Source organism: Sorex araneus, chromosome 2 (genome assembly GCF_027595985.1).
Source record: "Sorex araneus isolate mSorAra2 chromosome 2, mSorAra2.pri, whole genome shotgun sequence".
NCBI lineage: Eukaryota > Metazoa > Chordata > Mammalia > Eulipotyphla > Soricidae > Sorex > Sorex araneus.
The window spans coordinates 232,783,570-232,800,032 of record NC_073303.1 but is presented as its reverse complement, the minus strand read 5'-3'; the positions used below and the strand labels follow the sequence as shown (position 1 = coordinate 232,800,032).

The 16,463-nt window shown below is 59.6% G+C and overlaps 1 protein-coding gene across 8 annotated transcripts; it reads left to right on the top strand.

The window, feature by feature from the left end:
• The first annotated feature begins 169 nt into the window (after positions 1-169).
• LPAR2 (lysophosphatidic acid receptor 2) lies at positions 170-8,405 on the top strand. Of its 8 annotated transcripts, none has more exons than XM_055128124.1 (4): positions 445-507; positions 909-971; positions 1,252-2,081; positions 2,761-8,405. In XM_055128124.1, exons 3-4 carry the CDS (start codon positions 1,349-1,351, stop codon positions 3,072-3,074), a joined length of 1,047 nt encoding a protein of 348 aa, XP_054984099.1. In that variant the 5' UTR covers positions 445-507; positions 909-971; positions 1,252-1,348; the 3' UTR covers positions 3,075-8,405. The 8 variants fall into 8 exon arrangements, with proteins under 8 accessions (XP_054984096.1, XP_054984094.1, XP_054984099.1 ...); XM_055128122.1 differs by lacking the exon at positions 445-507 and adding an exon at positions 529-748; XM_055128121.1 differs by lacking the exons at positions 445-507; positions 909-971 and adding an exon at positions 170-340.
• The last annotated feature ends 8,058 nt before the right edge of the window (positions 8,406-16,463 follow it).

Sequence of the window (16,463 nt, the reverse complement as noted above, 5' to 3'; positions counted from 1 at the left end):
CAGCCCAGCAGCTGGTCCGCCCAACCCAGGGCTGCGTAATGCTGCAAACAGCACGGGGCAAGATAACCAGGACAATGGGGCCGTGGGCGCGGCGCCGCAGGCCTGGGCCGGGCTGGGGGCGCGCGGGCTGCAGAGGCTAACGGGCGGGGGTCCCAGCAGCCAGAGGTGGGATCAGGGCGGGGCCTACAGCACGGCAGCCGATTGGCCGCGGGAGCGGGCGAGGTGGGGCCGGCCTGGCTCGCCCCGAGACCACCCGGAGCTGCGTCCCGGAGCAAGGTCGCGGCGGGAGTTCGCGGCCGCGGATGATTCACCTCGAAACCCGAAGCCGCGGGAGCGCGAGGTGCGAGGGGGGCGGGGGCGGGGAGGGGGTGGTCCTGGACCGGAAGTGGAGGGGCGATCAGGGGTGCAGCGAGGCAAGAGGAAATGGGGGGGCTGCGTTTCCGGCCGACCGTGGACTGGCCCGCGACGCCGATGGGCCCCCACGCCGGAACGGGGGCGTGGCTCCAGGTGAGGGCGGGGCCCGGGAGGGGCCGGGCGGGGCCGGGCTCTGAGAGGTTGGGCGCGTGGCGGGGGCGGGACTCGGGGCGCGCGCGGGGCGGAGGCGGGACCCTCCTCCCGCGCTCTAAGGCCGCCGAGCCCGGCTCACCCGGATGCTCCTGCACCTCTGTCGCCGGGCTGCTTCATGGGTGCTGGACGCGTCCCAAGCCCCCACCAAGCCGCCCCGCGTGCGCCGTGACGCGCGGCCCAGGTGAGGCTGGCACGGACGGCGCGCGGGGCCCGGGGAGGGCGTGGAACTTGCCCGCGGGTCCGGGCGCCGCCCCTGCTCCCCGCCCTCTCCACCCAGCCCTGGAGCACCGGGGGCAGCCACCCCGCCTCCTTAACTGACTTCTCCCCTCTTTGTCCCGGAGGCCTCCTGGGCTCTAGGCGACCCCCCACCCACCGGGAACCTTGGCACCCAGAGCTGGAGCGCGGTGCGTGAGGCATCTCGGTGCTCACTGGGGTCGCCCCATCTCCTCACCTCTCCCTCAACCCCTCACTGACCCGGGCTCCTCCTCTCGCAGCTCATCCTCTTTGTCCTTCATCGATTTCCCCCCACCCCCCACCCCACCATTGGCAGCACGTGGGTATGGGGGGGTTAGCTTTGCATCCAGCTTTAAAAAGCCCAACCTGGCCTGGCAGCAGTTGGACCTGGCAGAGCTGGCAGAGCGTCTGAACAACCAGCCAAGTTTGTTTCCCCTCCCCCCCTGCTAGGTGCTGCTCAGGCGGGCGCTAGACCGGCGGGTCCTTCCTGACCCAGTAGCCTCTCCCCAAAGCCTCTGTGCTCAGGGGGGGTGCGCTTACTAGCGCCATGGGCCAGTGCTACCACAATGAGACTCTGGGCTTCTTCTACAACAACAGCGGGAAAGAACTCAGCAAGCACTGGAGGCCCAAGGATGTGTTGGTGGTGGCCCTGGGGCTGACCGTCAGCCTTCTGGTGCTGTTCACCAACCTGCTGGTCATTGCGGCCATCGTCTCCAACCGCCGTTTCCACCAGCCCATCTACTACTTGCTGGCCAACCTCGCAGCCGCTGACCTGTTCGCCGGCCTGGCCTACTTCTACCTCATGTGCAACACGGGCCCCAGAACTGCTGGCCTTACCTTGCACCGCTGGTTCCTGCGCCAGGGCCTGCTGGACACCAGCCTCACGGCGTCGGTGGCCACGCTGCTGGCCATCGCCGTGGAGCGTCACCGCAGTGTGATGTCCGTGCAGCTGCACAGCCGCCTGCCCCGTGGTCGTGTGGTGCTGCTCATCGCCGTGGTGTGGGTGGCCGCGCTGGGCCTGGGGCTGCTGCCTGCCCACTTCTGGCACTGCCTGTGCACGCTGGACCGCTGCTCCCGCATGGCGCCGCTGTTCAGCCGCTCCTACCTGGCCGTCTGGGCCCTGTCCAACCTGCTGGTCTTCCTGCTCATGGTGGCCGTCTACACCCGCATCTTCTTCTACGTGCGCCGTCGGGTCCAGCGCATGGCAGAGCACGTCAGCTGCCATCCCCGCTACCACGAGACCACGGTCAGCCTGGTGAAGACTGTCGTCATCATTCTGGGTGAGTGGAGGCTCTCACCACCCCACCCTGGGGCGGGGGCACAGGGCTGGGACCCGCAGACTCCCCGACCAGACTGGATTTGAGTCAGATCCCCCAGCTCTCGTGTCCAGGTGCGGACCTGGTGGTCTCAGCATCACATGGGACTGAGGGTTGGATGGGTGACCCCTGCACTCCCCATGGCGGGGAAAGGGCCCCAAAAAGAAAAGAAAGAAGACTGAGGATACATAATGGGAGAGGCTGGTTCTACAGGAGCATGACCTGGGGAAGGGAGTGATGGATTTCCTTCTCAAATGGGGACGGTGGAGGAGCCAAACTTCCCTTGCCAATTCACAAATAATCCCACCCAGGGGCTGCAGCGATAGCACAGCGGAGAGGGCACTTACTTTGCATGCGGCCGACCAGGTTTGATCCCTGGCACCCCATAGGGTTCCCTGGGCACCGGCAGGAGTGATTCCTGAGTGCAGAACCAGGCGTAAGCCCTGAGCATCGCTGGGTTTCATCCACCCTCCCCACCCCCCAAAAAAGCATACAAAAAACTAATTCCCAGGGGCCTGGCTGCTACTGTGTGTCGGGGCAATGTCAGGCTGGGACTGAGCTGGGGGTGCTTGGGGGGGGCTGCAGGGGGCAGTGCCCAGTCCCTGCCACCCCCAGCGTGCTCAGCACCCTCCCACCACCTCAGGCGCCTTTGTGGTGTGCTGGACGCCGGGCCAGGTGGTGTTGCTACTAGACGGCCTGGGCTGCCGCTCCTGCAACGTGCTGGCTGTGGAGAAGTACTTCCTGCTGCTGGCCGAGGCCAACTCTCTCATCAACGCCGTGGTCTACTCGTACCGCGACGCCGAGATGCGCCGAACCTTCCGCCGCCTGCTCTGCTGTTCCTGCCGCCGCGGCCATGAGGAGCGTGCGTCCCCGGGCTACACATCCGCCCGCATCAGCACCCGCATCATGCTGCCGGACGGTGGGGGCAGCGGCCCGCCCACTGACTCCACCCTCTAGCCCGGGCCCCCGGACTGCGTGCCCTAAAGTTAGACGGCGTCTGGGGTCAGGGGCAAGGGCAGACACTGCACATCTCAGCGTGGATGTCATGGCTGGGACACCCTGGACTGCACCGCCCCATCCCACCCCACCCCACCGGCCCGAGGATGGATCTTCCAGGCCCTAGACCAGGGGGTCTGAGTGTGGGCGTGAGAGCTGTGGGGCCCCCTTTATAGCGTCCGGGAAGGCCTCCCGTACGATTCAGGGGTCCCCCTCTGGAGTCGCGTGTGAGAGGAGGAGTAAAAGCCTTTTTTTTATTTTTCCGTGGTGCTCTGCAGCATCTGTCCTCAGCCACCCCCTGCCAGCCCTTTCCTCTGAGCTTGGGGGGCTGACAAGCCTGCCCTTTCTGTTTCCCACCCAATCACCCCACACAGTGGGGTCCCCGGAGCAGGACACAGGATCTGGCCGTTTCTCCTCCTTCTCCCATGCACCCTGACAGCCTGAGGTACAACTTGGAACTCTCTCCACCCCTGTGGGCAGGCATTACTTTTTTTGTTTATTTGAGTTTTTGTTTGTTTATTTGACTACACCCAGCAGTGCACAGGGGTTGCATCTAGCTCCGCATTCAGGAATTACATGGGCTGCAGGGATCACCCTCTGTTCCTGTGCAAGGCTCGCCCCAGGCGTTGTTCGGCAGCGCTGGGTGGGTTTGCTGCAGCCTCGTAGGCAGAAGACTCCACCAGAAGCCACTTTGCAGCCCTGCTGCCTTTCTCTTTCACTTTTAGTTTAGGTTTTCAGGTTATACCTCAGCTCAGTGCTGTGGGTCACTCCCTGCTGTGCCCCATGGCCTGTGATCAGGTGCAGACTCCCCACAAAGCCCGGCCCCTTCAGGCTGAGGTTTGGCCTGTGACCCATCTAAGGGTGCAGAGTTGCTTGGAGGGACCTGAGAGATGGGCTCTGGGATCCCCCCAAGGCTGGACAAGTTTATCCGCTCTTTACCCGAAACCTCCAGCCTCAAACATGCCAGACCCTTAATGAGCCCTCCCACATGTGCACATTGTCCCCTGGGCACCTGCGGCTCTTTTTTGGGAGGAACTCTAAAGCAATTTGGGGCGGACACCAAGGGTATACCCACGGGTGCTCAGAGACCCATGTGGTGACAAGGGTTGAACTTGGGGTCTCATGCGCCCAACCCACCAGCCCTGTGAGGAGCCAGAGATGAAAGCTGAACTGGGGTTTGGGTACTTCAGGGTTAAAGGGGCACATGCACCCCCCCCAGGTCAAACACCTGTATGTGCAGATTATGAGTGGAACTACAATGCCCCAGAGCCCAGGCCGTGTTCCAGCCAGGAAGAATGCTGTCTTTGCCTCCATGGGTGAACCGGAGCCTCTTGAACTGGGCTGTCATCAAGAGTAAGGACCCTGGATGGGGGCTTTATCCTGGAGGATGGACGGGTGTCTGGGTATCCCACCAGCCAGCCCGAGCTGCAAGAATTGGCTGGCAGTGGGGAGGGTGCGCCTGTGGGCGGGGCTCAGGGGTCTGGCTCTGAGCAGTCCAGGTGGTGAGGGTTGGCTGGCAGCGTGGGGGGCGGGACTCAGCGTTCTGGGGCGTGCCAGTTGGTTGGCTATGTAGGGGGCGTGTCTGTGGGCGGGGTTCAGCTGTTTGGGCGATGTCGGTTGGCTGGCTACTTGGAGGCGTGTCTGTAGGCGGAACTTAGCGCTCAGACCTAGACTTTGGCCACCACCACTTTGCCCAAGTCCCCTTTGGCAGCCGGTGTGATTCCACCCGCCCCCCGCCCCCGCACCCCAAAGCCGGCCCCTGGTGCCAACAGGCACGACAACGTGCGGCAGCAGAACACGGCCGTCCCCGCAGCAGGTGATGAGCCGACCCGAGCATCCGCGTGAGGATGAGTGCTGGGGGCAGCAGATGAGAAGAGTCTTCTGGCGACAGATGGAGAAATAAGGGGTCAGCGGCAGGTGTTGGGGCTTTGGGGAGGAGTGAAGGCGGGGCCCAGAGGCCAGAGGGATTTGCAGGCTCCCATCGACAGATTGGAAGCAGATTGGAGGGGGCGGTGGGTGTGGGGACCCGGAAAAGGGGAGGTGGGGGTAGAGCTAGATGGGGAACCGACCCTATTTGCAGAGTGATCTGAGCTGCTGTGGGAAGCAAACATCTGCAGGGCCTTGGAACCATCTAAGCGCTCACCCCACACACGCACACACATGCACACATCCTCCCTCCCTCCCTCCCCCTTTCTTCCCTCTCTCCCTCCTTCCTTCCTTCCCTCTCTCCTTCCTTCATTCTCTCTCTCCCTCCTTCCTTCCTTCTCTCTCCTTCATTCTCTCCTTCCTTCCTTCCTTCCTTCCTTCCTTCCTTCCTTCCTTCCTTCCTTCCTTCCTACCTTCTTTCCTTCCCTCCATTCCTCCTTTTTTCTCTCTTTTTCTTCTTTTTCTTTTGTTTTTCTTTGGGGGCCACTCCCCGCTCAGCATCGGGGTCACAGGTGCTCAGGGAACAGTACCAGGTGCTCAGCCCCCTGCGCTTGCGGCCTCTGGGAGGCTGAAAGACCTTTCAGGGTGGGGACCAGAAGCTTTGAATCTTTCATGCTTCTTTTTTGTCAGGGTACAAGGCGCGACCAGCAGTGCTCAGCGGAGCCTGTGGGGTTCCAGGCATGAGCCTTGGTCTTCCCCGTGCAGAGCCCGCACTCCGGCTCCGCCCGTATCCACACCTCACTGTAGCTGTGACAGCACTGCAGGTGACAGACAAGTGGGGACAGGAGGAGCTCTGGGGACTCCCTGACTATTGGCTCTTTACCCCCCGGGCGTCAGTGTCTGCCCTGCCCCCCTGACTACGGGGCATGGTGCTGAGGCCTGGCTCCTGCTCTTGGTTTTGTTTGTTGGCGCCTTTGGTTTGGATTTGGGGCTACACGCGGTGACACCCCTGGCTCTGCACTCAGGGATCACTCCTGGCAATGCTCAGTGCGTAGGGGACGCTGGGGTCCACCTGGGTTGTCCTGTGAAGGCAAGTGCCCTCCCCACTGTCTCTCCACAGCCCTAAGGCTGGTGTTTTTATCGTGGTGATTGTGGAGTCATTCCCTGCGGTGCTGAGGGCATGGGGGAACCGGGCAGTGCCAGGGATGGAGCCCGGGTCTCTTAGCACAAAGGCTGGGCTCCGCCCTTGAACTCGCTACAAGGCCTGGATCGTTATGTCAGTGACATTGGTCACATTTTACGGGAAGAACTTTCCACGTTTCTACTGCACACAGGGGCGCGGCTGGCCGTGAACTGATTCCAGTCACTGAGAGGAGGCCCTGGGATCAGCAAAGGACAAAGGGAGCCAATGTGGCCTTCGGGTGATGCTTGGAGGCCCTGGGCAGTGGCCCGGCCCGGCCCCTCAGAGCACTGTGTGGAAACTGCCAAGTGGACCTGACCCCCTGAAGAATCCAGGCCAGGCTGCAGGATGGAACATCCTTCTCAGGCCTGGGAAATGGGATTGCAGACTGGAAATTGTTTGTTTGAGGGCCCACCCAGCAGTGCTCAGGGCTTACTCCTTGGTTCCTCACGCAGGGATGAGTCCTGGCTGGGCTCTGAGAACAGTGGGATGCCGGGGGCAAATCCAGTCAGCTGTCTGCAGGCAAGGGCCCCTGGAGAGCCATGTAGACTGGGCCCCTTTTGATCCCACCTATCTTCTGAGCACTGAGATGGGAGCAATTCCTGAGCCCCACCAGGTGTGATCCAATTCAAAATAAAATATTCTCTCAGGCTGGAGTGATAGCACAGCAGGTACGGTGTTTGCCTTGCACGTGGCCGACCTGGGTTCAAATCCCAGCATCCATATAGTCCCCTGAGCATCACCAGGAGTGATTCCTGAGTGCAGAGCCAGGAGTAACCCCTGTGCATCTCTGGGTGTGACCCAAAAAGAAAAAAAAATTCTCTCTTGGGGCTAGAGCGATAGCACAGCGGGTAGGGCGTTTGCCTTGCACACGGCCGGCCCAGGTTTGATTCCCTGAGCACCTGAGCACCACCAGGCATAATTCCTGAGTGCAGAGCCAGGAGTAACCCCTGTGCATCGCCAGGTGTGACCCAAAAAGCAAAATAAAAAATAAAAAAAAGAAATTCTCTCTTTCCATCCCATCGGGACACTCGTTGGAGGGCGTTCCTCTGGAGACAGACCCGGGACCACCCAGGAGAGCCTGACGGTCATCAGCCAGCCACTCCTGGCTCTGAGATGCGGTTTGTACGGGATTTCCTGGGCCTGTACAGGCCTTCCCGGTACCCATCCTAGGCTCACAGAAGCAGCTGCAGAGAAAGAGGCTCCCTACAGGCCCTGTGGCCCCCTCCACTGTATCAGCCATCTGAGAACAACATGTGGTGGCAGGGCAGAGGGCCTGGGGGAAGCTGGGGTGCCCCCACCTTCCCTGGTCACCCAGCACAACACAAAAAGGGGAGGAATGAAAATTATAGTAAGGGGCAGAGCAGAGCACAGTGGGGAGGGCCCTGGCCTGGCACATCAGGGTTCCATCCCCCACACCCCCTAGGGCCGCGCTAGGAATAACCCCTGAGCACCACTGAGGGTTGTCCCCCAAAGTAAACATAATTAAGATAATAACTAAAAGTGCTTTCTTTTGTTGGGGGAGGCACATCCGGTGATGCTCAGGGCTTAGTCCTTGCGCTGTGCTCAGAGGCCGCTCCTGCAGGGAGTCTGAAGTGAGAGGCAAGTTCCTTACCTGCGTTCCTATCGCCCCAGCCCCAATGTGTCATGTCACTGCGTCCCACACTGCACCCGACTTCCCTCCCCACAACCTCTCACCCCTTAAACTTCTTTACTCCCTTACAAATTTCAGAGCCTGGGGCCAGAGCAATAGCGGGAGGGCTGAGCACTGGCCTTGCCCACAGCTGGCCTGGCTTTGATCCCCACACCCGTATGGTCCCCCAAACACTGCCAGGAATGATCCTGGAACACCAAGCCGGAAGTAAAACCTGGACACCACCAGGTGTGGCCCCAACCCCCCCAAGATTATTCTTTTAAAGAGTCTCAATCTTCCCAGACGCCCAAGCTAGGGACCTGGGGCTGCATCTGACTTCCCTGAGGAACCCGGGACCACGCCAGGAGTGACCCTAAGCACGACCGGGTGAGACCCCCCCAAGAAATAACAAAAAAGTAAATAAAACATAGGAAAAATAGGGGAGAAGAGACAGATGAGAAGCAGCAGGCCAGCTTGCAGGGTTAAAGTACAGAGGTGGCGTTAGGAATGAGGAGGCGAATGTCCAGACTCAGCGTCAGTGACCTGTATCAGCCACTGATACCCAGACGGTGGCAGCTGGACTCAGGACCTGTCAGGAGGGCAGGGCGGAGGAAGGGAACCAGGGGACACGGTGGGGGGGGGTTGCACGGGGAAGGGATTCGTGTGCAATATTGTATGTCTAAAACTCAACCATGAACGACTTGGTAAATAACGATGCTTTAATTTAAAAAAATAAATGTGTAAATAAATAGACACTATATATCTTTATTTCAGTGTTCTTGGCTCTGTAGTTTGGATATTTGGCTCTCACGCCCTAACACCACCTCTGTTCTTGAATTCCCCAACCTGGCTCATACATATATGATAAATATACACCCTTTTTGCGGGGGCCCCATGCCATCTCGAATATTTCCTTTCCCCAGGGGCCTGGTTAGAGTGAGTGCAGTGGGCCCAGCCTACCTTGCTCAGAGAGAAGGGGGGTGGAGAAAAGAAGCAACAAGAACATTTAAAGGAAGAAACTAGCCTTGCTGGTGATAGACCCGGGTCAGTCCTTGGCACCCCAGAGCCCGCTGGGGTGACCAGCCCAAACCCCAGATGAAGGAATCCTGGCAGGCTGCAGTGACGGGCTTCCGGAGGGGACTCCTGACCCCCGTGTTCATCCCCTTTGTTCCCACAGCACCCCAGGGCCTTTGACGGACTGTTTCCTCACCCCAAAGTTCAGGAGGTGCCGGAGTTGAATCTTGACTCTGGGCAGAAGCATGGGGACCCCCTCGTCTCTGCAAGGACAGGGAAAGGGGCACCCTCAGAAATGAGGGGTGACAGGGGAGGGGATGCCCAGGACGGGAAACCTGTAAGAGTCGGACAAAGGGGTCGTACTGCAGGGAGGGCACCTGCCAGCCTCTGGCCGACCTGTGTCAATCCCCCTCACCATCCAGGCTCCCCTGAGACCCACCAGACCCCGCTGCTCCCACCCATGGCCCAAAATAAAGCCAGAGCCACTTACTGGGCCAGTCAGTGTGGTGGGCAGCATCGGGCTCCCTTCTGCACTGTGAGGGTCCTGGGGAGCTGCAGCAGGTTCTGAGGAAGGTCAGCGCCAGCCAGGGGTGGTTCTTAGAGAAACGTCCTGGGGAGGGACAGAGACACCCACAGCGCCCTCTGGTGGCATGTCCTACGTTTGCAGGGAAGGAGATTTCCAGGCCCTTGGGTTTGCTTCAATGGCTAATGAAGGATACTGATGGAGCCAGAGTATCGCGCAGAGGGCACTTGCCGTGCACCAGGAAGACCCAGGTTCAATCCCCAGCATCCTAAGTGACGTCCTGAGCATTTCAGGGGGGGCCTGAACAAAAACAAAGCAGCCTCAGTTCCTTTGCAGGCAGATTCCTTTAGTCCTTTAGAGCTAAATCGGCTTCCACCCCCTTTCCTCCACATACAACATGAGGGGGCACCCTCAGAAATGTGGGGTGACAGGTTAGAAACTATAATGTTGCTGAGCACTAACCAGGAGCTCCACCCCCTCAGCCCCGATAATGACTGCCCAGCAAGTGGCTCTGACTTTTACATTTAATTTGGTGGGTAGGGCCGGGCCACCCACTAGACTGACTCCGCTAGCTCAGGATCACCCCTGGTGGGTCTCGGGGACCCTTTTTTTCTTTTTTGGATCACACTCAGCGATGCACAGGGGTCACTCCTGGTTCATGCAGTCAGGAATTACCCCTGGCGGTGCTCGGGGGGACCATATGGGATGCTGGGAATCGAACCTGGGTTGGCCGTGTGCAAGGCAAATGCCCTCCCTGCTGTGCTATTGCTCCAGCCCCCCGGGGACCCTTTGGCATGCCAGGACTGAGCCCAGTTCAGCTGTATGCAAGATAGCCCCCCCACCCGTTCTAGCACTGAAGCCTCTCTGGTTTTTCATTTTTTCTTAGGGGGACATTGGTTTACACACAGCAGTGCTCAAGAGTGACTCCTGACACGTTGATGCTCAGTACCCTGGGGTCACTCCTAACAGTTTTGGGGGAATACTGGGTGTGGGGGGTGAACCTGGGGTGCATGAACACCAGCACTTCAGTTTTTGAGGCATCTCTGTGACACTCACTTTCTCTTTTTTGAGGTGTTTGGGCCACATCTGGCGATGCTCAGGGGTTACTCCTAGTTTTGTGCTCAGGGGTCACTGATGACAGTGCTCAGGTAGCCCTATGTGGGGCCGGGCACTGAGCCTGTATTGGCTGCAAACCCAGCACCCTCCCCGCTGTCCTCTTGCTCAGCCCCAATGTGTTTTTCTTTCTTTCTTATTTTATTTTATTTTTTTGCTTTCAGGTCACACCTGGTGATGCTCAGGGGCTAGTCCTGGCTCTGCACTCAGAAATTACCCCTGGCGGTGCTTGGGGGACCATATGGGATGCTGGGAGTCGAACCCGGGTCGGCCGTGTGCAAGGCAAATGCCCTACCCATTGTGCTATCACTCCAGCCCCCCAATATGTATTTTTCTAATTAAGCCCCAAGTGATTCGCAAAGTTGTTCTTGATAGTCTCTGGCACACAGTATCATCTCCCCACAATGTCCCAGGGTTCCCTCCCCCCAGGCCTGTGTCCTTGACTGGCATTTTTCAGTGCAATTTCTAACCCCAACCAGTGGTGCTCAGGGCTCACTCCTGGCTCTGTGCTCCAGGGCCACTCCTGATGGGGCTTGGGGGACCCTTTGTGGTGTCTTCACTGTGCTATCACTCTGGCCCCTTCCCGGCATCTCTACCTCTTTGGAATTTGGGGCATCCTGCCCCTCTTGTGGCATGTCTCAACCTGGATCCAGCTCTCTTTCTTTACTCTTTCTTTAAAAATTTTACTTGGGGCTGGAGCAATAGCATAGCAAGTAGGGCATTTGCCTTGCGCGCGGCCAATCCAGGTTCAATTCCAAGCATCCCATATGGTCCTCAGGAATAATTCCTAAGTCCAAAAGCCAGGAGTAACCTTTGATCACTGGGTGTGACACATACACAAAAGGAGCAAAAAAATAAAAATAAAAATTTTATTTGTGGGGCTGGAGCAATAGCACAGCGGGTAGGGCATTTGCCTTGCATGCGGCCGACCCAGGTTGGATTCCCAGCATCCCATACGGTCCCCTGAGCACCGCCAGGGGTGGTTCCTGAGTGTATCACCAGGTGTGACCCAAAAAGCAAAAAAAAAAAAAAAAAAAAATTACTTGGGTGGAGCCAGAGCAATAGTACAGTGGGGGGAGGGTCAACTGACCTTCCATGCGACCTGCCAGGGTTCTACTCCTGGCACCCCATCAGGTCTCACAAGCACCGCTGGGAGTGATCTCTGAGTGCAGAGCTTGGTGTGGCCCAAAAACCAAAACAAAAAACCAGAGAAGCCAGGAAGTTCTCCAGGACCTTGTGAAGTCATCATGCCCCTTCTCCATGAGGGTGGCCAGAGTCTGGCCGAGAGCAGATGTGGCACAAACAGGTGTGTGTGGGGGGTCTGGGGGGTGCCACCTAGGATCAGCTTGGTCAACCAGCTCCAGCTTCCTGCTTTTCTCCACCGACCCGCCAGGGGGCGCCCTCGCCCAACAAGTTCTGGGCGCCTGCCCCTGCTTCTCCCTAGAACCCACCTTTCACAGCCCCCCACGTGGCGCCACTGCGTTTAATTCTCCCCGCCCCTCCCCTGGCGGGACCCACCCCAGGGCCTTGGTACGTGCCCTGTCTGGCTCTGTTCAGCAGTACCACTTCCTGACCAGCCCACAGCTGCTCTGCAACTCCCACCTCCACTTCCTCTGCCCCCTTTTATCCCCCCAGACCCCTCTTTAGCCAGATCCTGCCCTGGCTTGGTAAGGCTGTGTGTCCTCAGGACCTCGTGGGCCCTCTCTGGGTCTGCCCTCTGCAGGCTAATGGGAACTAGAGAGGTGAGGGAGGGTTGGGAATGAGGAGCACTGTCATCCCAGCAGGGGGCAGGGGAGATCCTGGCCTCAGTCGTGCCAATTTGGCAGGTTTTCCAAATCCCCAAATCTGCTTTTTTTTTTTTCTTTTTGGGTCATACCCAGTGATGCTCAGGGGTTGCTCCTGGATCTGCACTCAGGAATTACCCCTGGCGGTGCTCAGGGGACCATATGGGATGCCGGGAATTGAACCCTGGTCGGCCACATGCAAGGCAAACGTCCAACCGGCTGTACTATCACTCCCTCCCTCCCCCGCGCCACACACACACAACTGCTTTTATTTCCTGAGCTCTGGAGTGATAGCACAGCGAGTAGGGCATTTGCCTTGCATGCGGCCGAACCAGGTTCGATTCCTCCATCCCTCTCAGAGAGCCCGGCAAGCTACCGAGAGTATCCTGCCTGCACAGTAGAGCCTGGCAAGCTACCCGTGGCGTACTGGATATGCCAGAAACAGTAACAGTAAGTCTCACAGTAGAGACATTACTGGTGCCCGCTCGAGCAAATCGGTGAGCAATGGGATGACAGTGTTACAGATCTGGGGTGTAGGGGCAGAGTTACGGGCCCCTGCAGTAAGGGCTGGTGGCTCCGGGTAGTGACAAGTGCAAAGAGTGAGGCACCTCCTGGTGAGACACTGAGGTCCACTAGGGGACATGGACACAGGGACATCCCGAGGCCCGGGGTGTGCGTGTATGTGTGTATGTGGGTGGTCAGGTTGCCCTGACCTCCTCCCCACACCATCTGGCCAGGGGAGAATGCTTCCTGCGGGAAACCTCCTGAGTGCTGGGCAAAGAGTGAGCTCCCCGTCACCAGGGGCATGCAAGCACCTGGGGTCAGTGGGGGCAGGGGCAGCCGAGTGTGGCGCTGCCCTGGCCTCTGCCTGGTCCGACACAGGCTCCAGACAGCCCCAGAACAGACATTCCTCTTCTGGCGGCGCCCAGCCGACCGCTCCTTCCCTGGGAAACGCGAGCTGGCTGGCCCGGTGGACTGCATGTTTTTCCAGTGGCTTCTTCGTCCACGGCCTGACCACAACCCACATTCCACCGGGCTGGTCATTTCCACTGTTTGTGTCGGTCGGGGCCAGCAGGCGGGCGTGGAGCAGCCTGGAGGGAGCCCAGGGGCCTCACAGCAGGTTGGGGAGTGCTCCCCCCACCACCACCACCAGGAGCCCCGAGCAAGGCACTCAGCTGTCATGTGCAGACACTGTGGTCTGACCAGGCCTGATGCACAGACCAGCCGTGGCCAGGCTGACTTAGGGCGGCAGCACCCCCAGGTGTTCTCAGTCCTGGCCAGCTGGGGAGAGACAAGGATGCTGCTGTCCGGGCTGGGCAGCACTGGGCCTTCCCTTCCCCGCCCCTGCTTGCTGTCTGGGACGATGAAGGGGCACAAGCACAGAATCTGCCTCATGTGTTGGCGCGATCCAGCCTAGGCAGAGCAGGTATCCAAAGCCCTGACGTCTCCTCCCATCCCTCCTGAATACACAGGACTCTATCTTAGGGATAAAAGCTCCCTAGGGCCTTCTTCAGGGACCTCCCCAAAAGAAAAGGGCTCAGGGGCTGGAGCGATAGCACAGTGGGGAGGGCGTTTGCCTTGCATGTGGCCAACCCAGGTTCGATTCCCAGCATCCCATATGGTTCCCTGAGCACTCAGGGGTAATTTCTGAGTGCAGAGCCAGGAGTAACCCCTGTGCATCACTGGGTATGACCCAAAAAGAAGAAAAAAAAAAGAGCTCAGTGTTAGCATTCCAAACCATTGGACCTGAGGCTTCCAAGCTCCTATTCATCCTGCAAAGCCCCATCTGGAATGCCCTTTTCTCTCAACAGTTATCTCTAGACACTCTTCTGAAATTTCCTAATTTTTCCACCCCCTAGGGGCTCCATATTCTCCCCACCGGTAGAGGGGGTGGGTATGCGTGGTCCTGTCTTATTTTTAGGATGGGGCCCTTGAGGACCAGTCTAGAGTTGGGCGTGGACAAGTGCATCTGGACTCTGTCTGCACATGGGTGGTGTAGGGGTGGGGCGGGGTGAACAGCCAGGCAATATTGGGCCCCCAGATCACTCAGACCCCAGGAGCTGACAATCTTCAGGAAAGCAAAGTGGGATGTGAACTCTGAGCTCCGTCTAGTGCTGAAAGCCTCTGCTTCCCCTGGGCCTGCGGGCTGAGCCCTGAGTTGTTGCACGACCCCCCTATGCTGCCCCCCCATGCCTGGGGGCCCTCGCCAGGCCGCTGTGTTTCCGTTTTGAAGGACATACCTGAGGTTTGGCAGCGTCAGGGCTGGCTGGGCCCTGAGGCTGAATCAGCAGAAAGGGGGTGGGGGCTTCCCAGGAGAGGCAGCAAACCCCCTGCACCCCTGCAACCCTCCACCTCTCCCTGCAGCCCCATTACCCTGCGCAGGACTGAGGACGTGCTCTCTGTTTCCAGGGTCTGTGGAGGGGCTCAAAGGTGAGGTCGAGAGGCTGGAGCGATAGCACAGCGGGTAGGGTGTTTGCCTTGCACGGGGCCGACCCAGGTTTGATTCCCAGCATCCCATACAATCCCCCTGAGCACCACCAGGAGTAATTCCTGAGTTCATGAGCCAGGAGTAACCCCTGAGCATCGTTGGGTGTGACACCAAAAAAAAAAAAAAAAGGTGAGGCCGAACCTGGCTGGTTTGGGTGACTCCCGGGGAACCTGAGGGGCTTGGGGGGGGGGCGTGGTCCCTTGTGTCCATGTCACTCTGCAATGCCGCATGTGTCCAGCCTATAGTGGGCAGTGACGGGGACAGGGCCAGCCACAGGGGTGACCAGTGGGAAGGAGCATTTGGCCAGTGTAACAGGGACAGTCTGAGCTGTGAAGGTTTGGACTCCGGCTCCCACCGGCCCGGGGTCCCCAGTTTCCCGCCCACCAGACCCCCACAGGCCTGCGGCTCTACATCTGCCTGGCCAGCTCTGTCGTCTCCGCCGCCCGCTGTTTCCACAGGCTGAGCCCAAGTACCCGCCCCTCCCCCTGATCGAGCCAGGCTCCCCGCCAGCGTTGGGGTCTGAATCTGGGTCATGCCCAGCTCCTGGGCTGATGAGAGAGACAGACAGAGCGGGGGAAGTGGTGGGCGGTCACACCAGGTCCGCAAGGCCACCCGGAGCCAGCACTGCTCAGCCAGGCCGGGAGGCCGGGGAGGGGACGGGGTGCTGGGTCGTCGCCATGTGGGAGGGGGCAGCCCATTATGTAACCACCTCTTGTTCCAGCTTCTGTTCACCCTTTGTGGGTCCCAGTGCCTGCCGGGGTCCACGGGCCCCTCTGCTCAGCCTGGACACCGTGCCACCTCACCTCCACGCCCTCCTCCTGCTCTCCCTCCAGCTCACAGGCCGCTTCCCAGCTCCTGGAATGTCCTTCTGGCTTCGCTGACCTGCAAAACTCCTACACATCCTCCAAAGCCCGCCCACACTGTCCCTGTGTGCTGCGGGGGTCCCCTAGGCGCCTGCTTTGAGCCCCCCTGATTAAGATGGCATGCAGGGAGCTGAGGGGGTAGGCAGGCTTGCACCCAGCGAGCAGTGCAGACCACCCTCCCACTGGATCCTGTCTTGAAGACGCAGTTCTGGTCCGACCCCCCATTGCTAGGGGTTTTGAGAACCCCTGCTCCTAAAATTCTAAGAAGTCTGAAAGGCGGTGGTGGCTGGGTTGGCCCTTCCCTGTGACCTGAGCTGACCCCGGGTCTGTCAGCGGGGGGGGGTGGGGCTCCCACACCCCCCTTCCCTCCCTGAAGCTTGGGTGTGGGGTGCTGCAGTGAGCAGAACGAGGCCCACAGCGGTCTGAAAGCCTTCCGGCTCAGTGGCTAAAACAGGGCGGGGGGGGGGCCTTGGAGCCCCATGTTCCTCCTCTGGCAGCTGCGTGGGGTTCGTGGAGTGGTCAGCAGAGATGGTGGGCATGTCCAGGCCTCTAGCGAGCTGGGGAACGGGTGTTGGGGGCTGATGGTCACCCAACCTTACCCCGGAACGAGGGGTCAGTCCTGCCCTGAACCCGAAGCCTGGGCCTGGCAGCTGCAGGTGCCAACACTTTCTCCATGAAAAGTATTTGGCTCAGGGGCCTGACACCTCATCAGCAGCTAGAAGCCAGCCCCTGTGCTGCGGGGGGAGTCCCCTTCCCTGAGGCTGCCGGGGTTCCCTACCACACTCTATCTTGCCTTTGCTTACTCAGGTACCCAGAACCTGGAGTGCATCAGGGTGCCCCAGTCCGTCCCACAGCGCCTCCCACACACCACTGAGGACAGCCACAC

Bases quoted from the DNA above. Each gene is read 5' to 3' on its own strand.
- LPAR2 (XM_055128121.1), top strand. From the start codon at position 1,349: ATGGGCCAGTGCTACCACAATGAGACTCTGGGCTTCTTCTACAACAAC. The intron at 2,082-2,760 runs GTGAGTGGAGGC...CCACCACCTCAG, and splicing joins GACTGTCGTCATCATTCTGG to GCGCCTTTGTGGTGTGCTGG.